This window comes from Asterias rubens, chromosome 4, assembly GCF_902459465.1.
Source record: "Asterias rubens chromosome 4, eAstRub1.3, whole genome shotgun sequence".
NCBI lineage: Eukaryota > Metazoa > Echinodermata > Asteroidea > Forcipulatida > Asteriidae > Asterias > Asterias rubens.
In genome coordinates, this window is record NC_047065.1 from 16,005,195 (window position 1) to 16,017,053 (window position 11,859).

An 11,859-nucleotide genomic window follows, 5' to 3' on the forward strand; every position below is an offset into this window, starting at 1 on the left:
GTATTCTGCTAATATTTGCTTAGTAGAATATATGATATGTTATATTGCTTTTAAATCTTTTTTTTATAGTAGAATATTCTTGTAGTATAGAATATCATTTAACATTGTCTGCTTAGGCAGCTCTTTGAAATTGGGCCCTGATGGTAGTGAAAAGTTACAGACTGACCAAATAATTGAAACTGCACAGCATTCAACAGATATCACTTTCAAAACATCAGGAATGTTTAATATAACACATTCATGAAAAATACACCAGTAGTTTTAAAATGTTAGGGTATCCTCTTGATCACATTAAGTTCTGCTACCAAATGTCTACAGATTGTTTCGTGTGTTTATATATTTTCTAGCAGTAAGCTTCTGATCAACAATTTTCAACTGAAACGTGCTTCCAGCTGGTCTACGATATTTTAAAAACCCTGGTACACTAAAGACACTAGACACTTTTGGTAATTGTCAAAGACAAGTTTTATAATTTATATGATCTTATTATTGTTTTCGATTGTTTTGTAAAGGAATCCCAGCCTACAAGCTTTGCTTTAATGGGCCATGCCTCCATACAGTTTTCAGTCTTGTAACATCCTATTCGCTTGTATTTGTATATTGTGTTTGTATTACCTCTTTCTCGAAAACTACGTCACTTCAGAGGGAGCCGTTTCTCACAATGTTATCTACTATCAACCTCTCCCCATTACTTGTCACCAAGTAAGGTTTTATGCTGATAATTACTTTGAGTAATTACCAATAGTGTCCACTGCCTTTAAGAAAACTGGTGATATGTTTTCTCCGTTTTGTTTTTAGTTTGGTGTTTGTTAATCCCCCCCCCCGAATTTTAACCATTTTAGATTTGAGGCACTTTTGAGTCAAGGACCATACAGAAGATTTTTAACAAAGTAGTTTGCAAAGTAAAACATGGAATTCACAAATTGGCACAAACGTTAAAAGGAAGAGATGGATGACCATACTAAAGCTTGGCATGGCAAATTTAAAGGGTTCAACCGATTTTCAGGTTTCTCAAATTTTTAAAGTTGTCAACCCCTCGTTGGCCCTCTGAGATGGTTGGCTGGTATACATTTATCAACTCTCTTCACCCAGCAAGAAGTCACTGATTTCATCGCGCATTCTGGATCTGAAAACAAACAAATTATGGAAAACGATATTTTATTGATGTAATAATACTAAAACAAATACTGCCCACTCGGTGAAATTTTAACTCTAGGTACTTAAATTTAAATTTTTTTTTTTCCTTTCAATTTTTTTTCATGAGAGATCATCATGGATGGCCGCTTCAAGGTGAGGGCTACACTTAAAGGCAGTGGACACTATTAGAAACTACTCAAAATAATTATCAGCATAAAAATCGCACTTGGTAATGAGTAATGGGGAGAGGTCGATAGTATAAAACATTGTGAGAAGCGGCTCCCACTGAAGTGACATAGTTTTCGAGAAAGAAGTAATTTTCCAAGAAGTGATTTCAAGACCTCAAGTTTAAAATTGGAGGTCTCGAAACCAAGCATCTAAAAGCACACAACTACATGTGACAAGGGTGTTTTTTCTCTTTCATAGTTATCTCACAACTCCGACGACCAATCGAGCTAAAATTTTCACAGGTTTGTAATTTTATGCATATGTTGTTATACACCAAGTGAAAAGACTGGTCTATGACAATTACCAATAGTGTCCACCGTCTTGAACTGATTAGTTTATTGATCCAAATCAACTATACCACCAGGGGCACATTGCAACCTACTCATGGGGCTGAAACCGGGTTACCCCTTTCACAGTCTGTTAGGATATGGGTGTGATCCACCAGGAGCCTGGCCGGTAGAGCAGAATGCATTACCTTCCCAACTTGTTACTTGCTTAAGGTCACAAAGTGTAATGATTGGGTATCAACCCACACTCAGCTGCTGACAAACCCAAAGCTTAGGTCCTGTGAACATGACAGCTCGGCCACACCAAGCCACAAGGAGTCTGGAACAATCTTCCACAGGAACAATCTACCGTACAACATAACTACCATCCAAGACAACAAAGCCTTCAAAACAGATGCTCTCGAGCACGTCACCCAGCATTACTAATAACTGCATGCGCACACCCAACCCTACGTACTCGACTCCACCAAGAGTGTTACGTAGTATCCAACCAGATCCAGGTCCAGAGTCAATACTGTTTAACAGTCATAAGCTTTTTAAATCAAACAAGTAAATCACCTCATGAGTTGATCAAAATTCACAAATATTCCAAACCATTTTAAAACACACAAAAAAAATTCTTTAAGAGAAATTTGACATTATCCCTGCTGTACCCCTTCCATATGAAATGTTACACTATTACCTTCTATCAAGTTTTTCTGCTTCGTCTATAACATGACTAGGGAGTAAGCTAACATCTTTCTGTTGGCAAAAGAAGACAAACTCTTAAAATTAATGTCATCGTCACGACTGCAAAATATATTGTACAATATTCATAAATACCTCAGACAGTTTCGCTATTTCTATTGGTGGAGAGCCCGTCATGTGGGGGTGTTTAAACGGTGTATAATGACCAGCTGGAGCTCTGTTTATAACTGGTTGTTTTTGGATATCACACGCTAGACTTGGTGCAAGACATTTCTTGTTCTGGGCGATGCAGGCGCTGTCGGTGAGTTGGCCGCGCTGTGTGTGAGAGGAAAACGAGAAAGTCTTGCACCAAGACTATATGCGCACGAACGGATTCCGAAACTGTTGTCTCAGTCATAACGCCACAACACACTGATGTTCAGAGCTCAAGCACATCGGAAACAAAGTTTTACAGAGTTTCTTACTTTATTACGCCTTTTAACCAAAAAGGCCGTTAAGAATGGGAATAAAAGGGTAGTGACTCATTCTTAAGCGTCCATTTAAAACCTTGCAGGGTCGTTGCCGTGCGAGAAAGGCCCTCGCCCTCGTTACCCTTTTATTCCCTTATTACCAAACGTGTCCAGTGCCTGTAAAGAAAGTACAGTTCAACATCAGGAAGCTTTTCACTTACCATGTCCCTTACTGTGACTTGGCATCCGTAGCATAAAGTTCTACCGAGGCTCTCAAAAGATACACTGAAACAAAAATACCATACCACGGGGAAATGACATGTTATTCTCAGCAATAATAACTAGACTCTGATATCCAAGGCACACAAACAGGGTATAGTGGCTGAGTGGTGAGGTGCGCTGGACTCAAGTTCTGGGGTTGTTAGAGTGTTGGTTCGAGTCCTGGTTATGGCACTGTTGTCCTTTATCAAAACACATGACCTATTAATTGCTTCATCCTTTGGATTTGGTATAGCTGTTACAGTAGGTCCTGTGTGTTGTGTTAAAGGGAAGGTACACGTTTGGTAATTACTCAAAACAAATATTAACTTAAAAACTGACTTGGTAACGAGCACTGGAGAGCTGTTGATAGTATAAAACATTGTGGGAAACGACTCCCTCTGAAGTAACATCGTTTTTGAGAAAGAGGTATTTTCTCACTAAAATAATAAAAGACTTCTAGCTAGAAGTCTTTTATTCCTATCTAAAATCCCTCAAATTCATCCAACAAGGGTGTTTTTTTTATTTCACAATTTTCTCGCAACTTCGATGACCAATTGAGCCCAAATTTTCACAGGCTAGTTATTTTATGCTTATGATGGGGTACACCAAGTGACAATTACCAAACGTGTACAGTGCCTTTAATGCGTGTAATCGAACCCGGAATACTTTATCTTTACGAAAAAATGCTCACCCCGATGTTTCTGGTTTGATTGGCTACATATTGCTTCATACTACCATTACAAGGTGCTACATACAGACAATGTGACTTAACATTATTTACAAAAGAATCAACAAGCCTGGACTTCCTGCAGGCATGATTTGTACACAGATCATTTTAAGAAAAAATAAAGTCCTGCATGCGCACAATAAAAAATTACAAGATAACCCCCAAAATACACTTGAAGCAAGCGTGGATTTCCCTTCATTAGGCGCCTATTTTTTGCTAAAGGTAAGCAGAGCCATGAAAGTGGGTCCTTGGCAGTTAAAAGTTAAAACAAAAATAGAAAAGTACCCTTTCTTTGTGTTGCTGTGACAACTTCCATCCCCCTGTCCACAACACTGACTTGAAGATGACTCACTGCAGGTTGCATCGTCTGTCTCATCTGCTCCACATCGACTCTTACCAACTGATCCTTCTCTTGACATCCGTAAGGAAAATCTGGTTGCACTGAGTGCTGAGGACTTTCCCACGGCTGTGTCTAATACCGACTGCAAACAAAACAACAAACTACAGGAATCAAATATTACACTCGACCCCAGGCCCGAGGCCTGTGGTTTTTAGTAAAGGGCCAGTTAACGCCCATTGGGACAAATCCAAATAAGCCCTTTTGAGGTATGGTGGACACAATACTACATAACTAATTACAATGGGGAAAATTTGTCTGTATTGACCCATTTCACCTGAAGTCATCATCAGAAAAATCTTGAATGCGCAATACTGGTGGGCAATTTCATTGTGCGTTTTTATATATAACTCTATGCTGTGCGTTTTGCAGTGAAGTGCGTATTTTAGGCGACGCGGCATTAATACATGTAAACCTAACTGCCCACCAACATGGTGAGCGTGGCATCAGTTGCCGCATGTGACGCGCGTGCAAGGGGTCAATACACCCAAACCAAACAGTAGGCCTTGGCGGCTAGTGAAATTTGAAACTCGACTACTCGCGCCTCAAATAGTCGCACCTTCGACACTACTCACGACTAATTTCTAATTAGAAATATCAGGAAACCTGTGGATTTCGTGACACTGGGACATATTATACAGAAAAGGCAAAAACATTCAATTGAAAATTTGATTTATCAATGTTCTTTGGTGTAAAGCAATACTATATTTGAGTACTTAGCCACTTGACAAAGCAAGCAACTAACATACCATACACATGCTACAGCATTGGTCTGGCTCAGAGTTACTCGTTTCAGCAGCACACATTTTCTCCCCAGTTCTGTGTCACAAAAGGAAAGAAGTACAGGTACAATTAGTAATAATTACCCCTTAGTTTCTTCCCCACTTTCTATCTCCTTCCAATCAAAATAAACAAACATACCGCAAAAAAATGCTCAAACAAGTGAGAATACTGGTCTTTGACGATTATCAAAGCTGTCTAGTGTCTTTTAAACAATGAACCGGACTAAATGACATAAAGTTATAACCAAGGTATCACATGTTTTTTTCAAAATCGGTTTTAAGTTGGATTTGATAAACTTGACCAACCTGAACACGGTGCTAACAGTTGAAGGGAAATTAGTCTGTAGATTGTTGACGAAGGACTCCGTGAGTGTGTCGATGCTGGCATACTCTCCGGCCTTCGTTGAAAGAGTCGGCAGAAATAAGGAGTCCACATTGAAAAAGGAATTATGCATCACAATCTCCTTGGTTGTGAACTCCCTAGTAATACGCACACAAAGATAATAACAAAATAAAATAGCTGTGTTGGTCTGATGGATAAAACAAGGAAGGTAGTGGGAGCACATAAAGACTTCCCGTTTACATAAAAAAATGCATAAGTTTTTACAGCAGCAACTACTACTTCATCTGCTGACTTGTACCAGTCTTTGCTTTCGGGGCTTTCTGCACTAGAATAGAGATGATTGTGGGTTTACAAATGGTGGGAGGAAAATCAGTTTCTGTATTTGTTTGTTTGTTTGTTTGTTTGTTTGTTTGTTTGTTTGTTTGTTTGTTTGTTTGTTTAGAAGATCTTCCCATCAAGGGAACTCGGAAAATCCCAGAATGGGATATAAACACTAAGTTAGCAACAGCTGATCTCTCTCATACAAACATTGATTTGAGTGTCTATTGATTATGAATTGAACAAATCAAGAAATTATGAGTCAGTAAATAGACGAAAACACTTATGATTGTCAATGTGAAATCAGCGGTTAGCTTTGGGGATTCCAACCAACACCCTTGTAATTGTATTCAATTATTGTATCAGTAAAACTAGTCTTGACCTACCTCATGGGTCTGACCAACGTGACGTCCCCGCACCGGTCATCAGCAAAGGCCATACCAAGGGGTATAGCTGCCCCTCTTCCCTTGGCGAGGTCGGTAAGAATACCTGACGACAGCCTGGTCCCGCTGTCGCCGACAGCTATCTTGTGATATCCCATCTGATGAGCCTTGTGCATCAGTAGACGGATCCTAGATATGAATCAAAAATGCTGATGTTAATCAATTAGTTAGTAACATTAAAGGCAGTGGACACTATTGGTAATTACTCAAAATAATTATTAGCATAAAACCTTACTTGGTGAAGAGTAATGGGGGGGAGGTTGATGGTATAAAACATTGTGAGAAACGGCTCCCTCTGAAGACATAGTTTTTGAGAAAGAAGTAATTTTTCACGAATTTGATTTCGAGACCTCTAGTTTAGAATTTGAGGTCTCGAAATCAACCATCTAAATGCACATAACTTCATGTGACAAGGGTGTTTTATTCTTCTTCATTATTATCTCGCAACTTCGATGATCAATTGAGTTCAAATTTTCACAGGGTTGTTATTTTATGCATATATTGAGATACACCAAGTGAGAAGACTGGTCTTTGACAATTACCAATAGTGTCCATCGTCTTTATCTTTAATATGGTGCCATATTCCAACGATCATCGCTTATGGCAAAAAATTACTTTGTTTAAAAGGGCAGCAGCTTTTGATAGTACAAGTAATTTTGAGAAATGTTTCACTTTGAAGTTAAGTGACTATGTAAAAGAATATTAGCTGTTATGCCCCAAAATATGAATCTGAGAAGTTTTACTGCAGTGACGTTTCTCAGATCATCTATTCCTATTAGGGATAATATTCCTGTCTGGACTTATTCTCTCTGGATTTTTAGCATTATCTCCAAAACACAACCACGATATGAAAGTTTTTAAAAACCAATGAAACGGTCTGCAAAACCAACGGTATAATTTGGTTTGAACCCACCTCAAGTTCCTGACGAGATCCTCTTTGGATGTGAGAGAGGTCATAGATTCCAGCAAGTCTTTACATTCTTGCGTCCGTCTGGTATCTAGACTTATCTCATCCAGCTTCCCAGAAAGCTCATCTGTTGTCAGTGTTTGATTACTATGGAAACTGTCACCCTCCTTGCCGGTGTTATCGCCCTCGGGATGAGATGGCGATGTCTTTGGAGGAACGTCTAGCGACTGTAAATACATGGTATGGTAGTGGTTAATTATATGTATTTATTAGGTATTTTTAAACCAATTTTGATCAAAGTGTCTTACAAGGGGCCTTGAACTTCCCGCTTGAAGGGGTCCAGCAATTTCCAACAGGAAAGGGTCACTTGAACTTTGCAAAGGGTACCCCAGCAAAAGGACAGGGTGTCGCTGGTTATTTCAAGCCCTACTAACACCATTACTTCCCCTGTTCAGTTGGCATTTAGTCTAAAACTTCCTGACAACTCTTTTGGAGTATGCAGCACCGACAACCAAATGGGCGCACAGATTGCTATTCAAAGGTCAAGAATCTCTCCTCTTGCATGTATGCTTTTGTTATATTCTGAAAAAATATGATACTGTGTTTATCATGAAAACCCCCCACAATAGTACAAAATGTCAATTTATGGTTTAAGAAAATGAAGCGCAGCAACAACTACAAATTTGTCGAATCGTGATGTACCTCTTCCAAGGTAGCAATGCACCATGGGAAACCAGTCTCTTTCATCATGTCGGATACTCTTTTGCAGGTAGTGCTTCGCTCTTCCTTAGACTGGCCAGTGACCACACCCTCTACAAATACAATATACAATAAAACAAACCATTTCTGTAACTAATGAAGATCTTATGTTGGGAACAACAAAATGGAAAGAAGTTAAAGGCACAAAGTTTCGATCATAGCAGAGGCTTTCTCGAAGGCAAATGAAATGTAGTGAATTCTTACTCACCGTCAATGTAGATAAGCCCAGGGATAAATCTAAGTTTCTTGTGAGTGCTTTGATCCAGACCCTGCATAAAAGCAGAATGTACAACAATTGTGACAATTTTGGATTACATGTGGATAGAGAATAGTATTTGGGTATCAGTCGAGCAGTTACTTAAGACCGTGTCCGAATTGGTGGCTACGGCTGCGGCTACGACCGTTGCCAGGGGCTAAGGGCGTCCTATACTTCAATGCATGATGGTGCGGCGATCCGGCCGTAGCCGTGGTCGTAGCCATATATGAAATGCGCCATATAAGAATTTGTTATTCTTATTGTTATTATTATTTGAACCATGAGACCACCAAGCATGCCTGGTAACTTACCCTTTTTACAAGGTTCACCATTGCACTTGAACATTGCCCACCAGAGAAAGCAAACAATACCTAGAGGAAAGAAGACCACAGAAACAATGTTTTAGATTCAGAAGTTATCGCAACGCAGTCTTGTCTTAAAGGGAGGGTAAAAGTTTGGTTCTCATAAAACTGACGACAATGAAACTTAATAATATAAAGCATTTTAAGAATAATTTCACTTCAAAGTAATGTGGTTATGGAAAAAGATACAAGCTTTAAAGGGAAGGTAAACGTTTGGAAATATTGTCAAAGACCAGTGTCCTCACTTGATATACTCATAAAGTAACAAGCATGTGAAAATTATGGCTCAATTGGTCATCGAAGTTGCGCAAAAATGATGAAAGAAAAAATACCCTTGTTGGACGAATTTGTGTGCTTTCAGGTAGGAATAAAAGACTTCAAGCTAGAAGTCTTTTATTATTTTAGTGAGAAATCACCTCTTTCTCAAAAACTACGTTACTTCAGAGGGAGACGTTTCCCACATTGTTTTATACTATCATCGGCTCTCCAATGCTCGCTACCAAGTCAGTTTTTAAGTTAATATTTGTTTTGAGTCATTACCAAACGTGTACCTTCCCTTTAATCTGAGAAAAAGTTACTGTTAGATACCTTGCTCAAATTGTGTATTCCGATTACGGCTTATTATTCTTGGACATAATCGTTTCAAATTTTCAGCTTTATATAAAAAACGTGACCGCCTTGGATAAGGATTTACCAAATGCATACCTTTTCTCCATCCCTTACCAACCTAGCCTTGCCAAATGTTGCTCTGAATCTGTGAGTGAAGTATGTGAGGAAACAGGACCTAAAAAACAAAAACAACATTTTGTGTAAATCATTGTACAGGCATTTTTCTTTCATTCTGTGTTTTCAAGGCAAGATATTCCTTTGGTAATATTCAAGAACCAAAATCCTCACTTGGTGTATCCCAATATCATGCATTTATAACATTACTTTTCTGTGAACATTTGGGTTCAACTGGCTATTAAAGTTGCAAGAAAATAATGCAAGAAAAAACACCCTTGTTGCATGAAAGAATTGTGTGTTTTCAGATTTAAACTGAGATGAATGCCTTTCTCACCCACTTTTTCAGCCTCTTTCTTGAAAACTACACTTCAAAGGGAGTCTTTTCTACAATGTTTATAATATCAGCAGCCCTCCTCTTCTAAATCAAGTCAGTTTTTATGATCATTATTTTGTTTAGTATTTCCTAAATATGAACCCTCCCCTCCCTAAAAGAGAAGAAGCTAGTCAAGATTTACTAGAAAGAGGATATGTCTTGTAGAAGTTCTTAAACTAATCTGATTGATAATTTTGGTTTTTACCTATACACTGATGTGTGTTAGCACTGTATACTCAGTACTTTCCCGAGTCCTGTGAAAATATATCACATTCACAGGCATGTTACTCGGTGGGATTCGAACCCACGACCCTTGCAAGAATCCTTGTTCGAATCCCACCCGAGTAACATGCCTGTGATATTTGTTCACAGGACTCAGGGGAAAGTGCTGAGTACACAGTGCTAACACACATCGGGGTATAGGTAAAAACCAAAATTAATATAATTTATCCCCAATGCAAATTTAACATCTCTTTTTAATCTGACTGTGATCTGACTCTGTACCTGCAGAAAGCATCCTTGATTCGTGCAATGACCACAGCCTTCTCCCCACACTTCATGCAGTCTCTTGCATTAGGTCTGAAGAAACAGGGGGAAAAAGAAGATTATTAATAAGTATGCTTCCCTAAAATTATCATCGTAACTTATCGAGATATTTAGCGCAAATGCAGTATCCTCGAGGCACAACAAATAACAAAAACAATGACATGAAAAAAATATAATAAAGCGCCATTTAGTTACAAAAATAATGTGTAGCTCGTGTCTCCTTGCGGTCTCGTCGCGTTAGTGCAAGCAGCATCAACACAGTGCGCCCTCTAAAAAAATTTTGATAATTTAAACTGTAGTATACAAAAATACAACAGATTAACAGAAAACTTTACAATACAAATATAGAATCAATAGGCCCGAAATAACACAGCAAATACACTGTCTACATTACTACAATACAAATGAAATAGTCAGTGAATCGGTCCTACTAAAAGCCGACAACTCGCCGACAACGCCGACAACAAGTCCAGAGCGCCGACAACTCTATGGTATATTGGCAATTTTCGAGGTAATTAAAACTTGTTGGCGGCGAGTTGTCGGCGCTCTGGACTTCTTGTCGGCGTTGTCGGCGAGTTGTCGGCTTTTAGTAGGACCCCAGTGAATACATGACACAAACTTCCCCAAACTTTGGTTAAGAATTATTAACCAGCCAAGTATTGAACATTTCCGAACATTGTTTTGTTACATTGTCCATTTTTGAGGTAGTTTATAAAAAGTAAACAAATTTTGTGAGATTGATTGAGCTACCTCCGACCTAGCCCCACTTGTGTGGCCAAGGGTCAGCTGTCCTTGGCCACATGACAAGTGGGGCTACCTCCGACCATGGTCGATTGAAAATGAGAACAAAGTCGAACATACCCAATCACTGACTTCTTTTCCAGCACTGGAAAATTCCCATCATCTACTTGACACATGATCCAACGGCTCACGAAGAAAGAAAGACAAACAAAGTAAAAGAAACAATATTTTGCTAATTAACTGGATTTAGATTAGGACAAGAAGGACGAAACACTATTGAATTGCCATTCAATTATGCAATGGTGCTGAGCAAATGGTCGTCAAAATACGGTACAATGGCACCATACCAACATTTCCGATAGATAACGTGGTTAAAGTGTGTCTGGCCCCTGCACGCCGCATCGCAACATTATGTTCGGTTCAACAAAGGTCAACAAAGGGCCGGGGGGGGGGGGGGGTGGGAGGGGGGAGGGGGGGGGTTGCTATCGGGAAAAAAGTTTGTGGGCGCGGTCAACAAACATCGACATGCGCTGTGTTCTTTTTTTTTTTTGTAAACCCAATTTTATGTTCTTACAATAACGTTTTGGGTGATCATTTAGAGTATGTTACAAACTGTGGGCGCTGTGTACAAACTTTTGTGGAGATTTGATAAATTAATGCCGAAAATGGAAAAGATAATCTATAGTGCCTGTATGCAAAAGCTAGACCCAGTCGGGGGGCGCTGTACTCCTTTTTTCAAATTGACATTTTTCGAAATTTTGACATTCTCGAGAATGTCAAAACTTCGAAAAAATGAGTACAGCGCCCTAGTTACTGGGTCTAGCCCTTTGCTATTTGTGGCCTGAAAATAGTTTTGATACGATTTTCAAGGGGCTGGAAGGAGCTTGACCCAGGCCTGAAAATAGTTTTGATACGATTTTCAAGGGGCTGGAAGGAGCTTGACCCACTATAGTAGACGGAGTGATTGATAGTGGATAACAACGGCGCTCGATAAAAGCACGCTACGGCATATTGATATGTTTTTATAGCTCTATGGTTTTTGGTTTTGATAGATTTAAATGTTTTTTAGTATATTTTTGTTAATCACTTCATGCACCTGTTTTTTTTTTATTAAAAAAAAAAAAAGGTTT

At 39.0% G+C, this 11,859-nt stretch overlaps 1 protein-coding gene across 1 annotated transcript; it reads right to left on the minus strand.

The window, feature by feature from the left end:
• Positions 1–809: 809 nt before the first annotated feature.
• Positions 810–11,031, minus strand: LOC117289282 (cytoplasmic tRNA 2-thiolation protein 2-A-like). The gene is made up of 14 exons (XM_033770334.1): positions 10,850–11,031; positions 9,947–10,021; positions 9,049–9,127; positions 8,293–8,352; positions 7,934–7,994; positions 7,669–7,778; positions 6,973–7,193; positions 6,003–6,188; positions 5,262–5,435; positions 4,923–4,992; positions 4,062–4,258; positions 3,010–3,073; positions 2,335–2,393; positions 810–1,126 (listed from the first exon to the last, which is right to left on the minus strand). Exons 1-14 carry the CDS (start codon positions 10,903–10,905, stop codon positions 1,075–1,077), a joined length of 1,464 nt encoding a protein of 487 aa, XP_033626225.1. The 5' UTR covers positions 10,906–11,031; the 3' UTR covers positions 810–1,074.
• Positions 11,032–11,859: the final 828 nt, after the last annotated feature.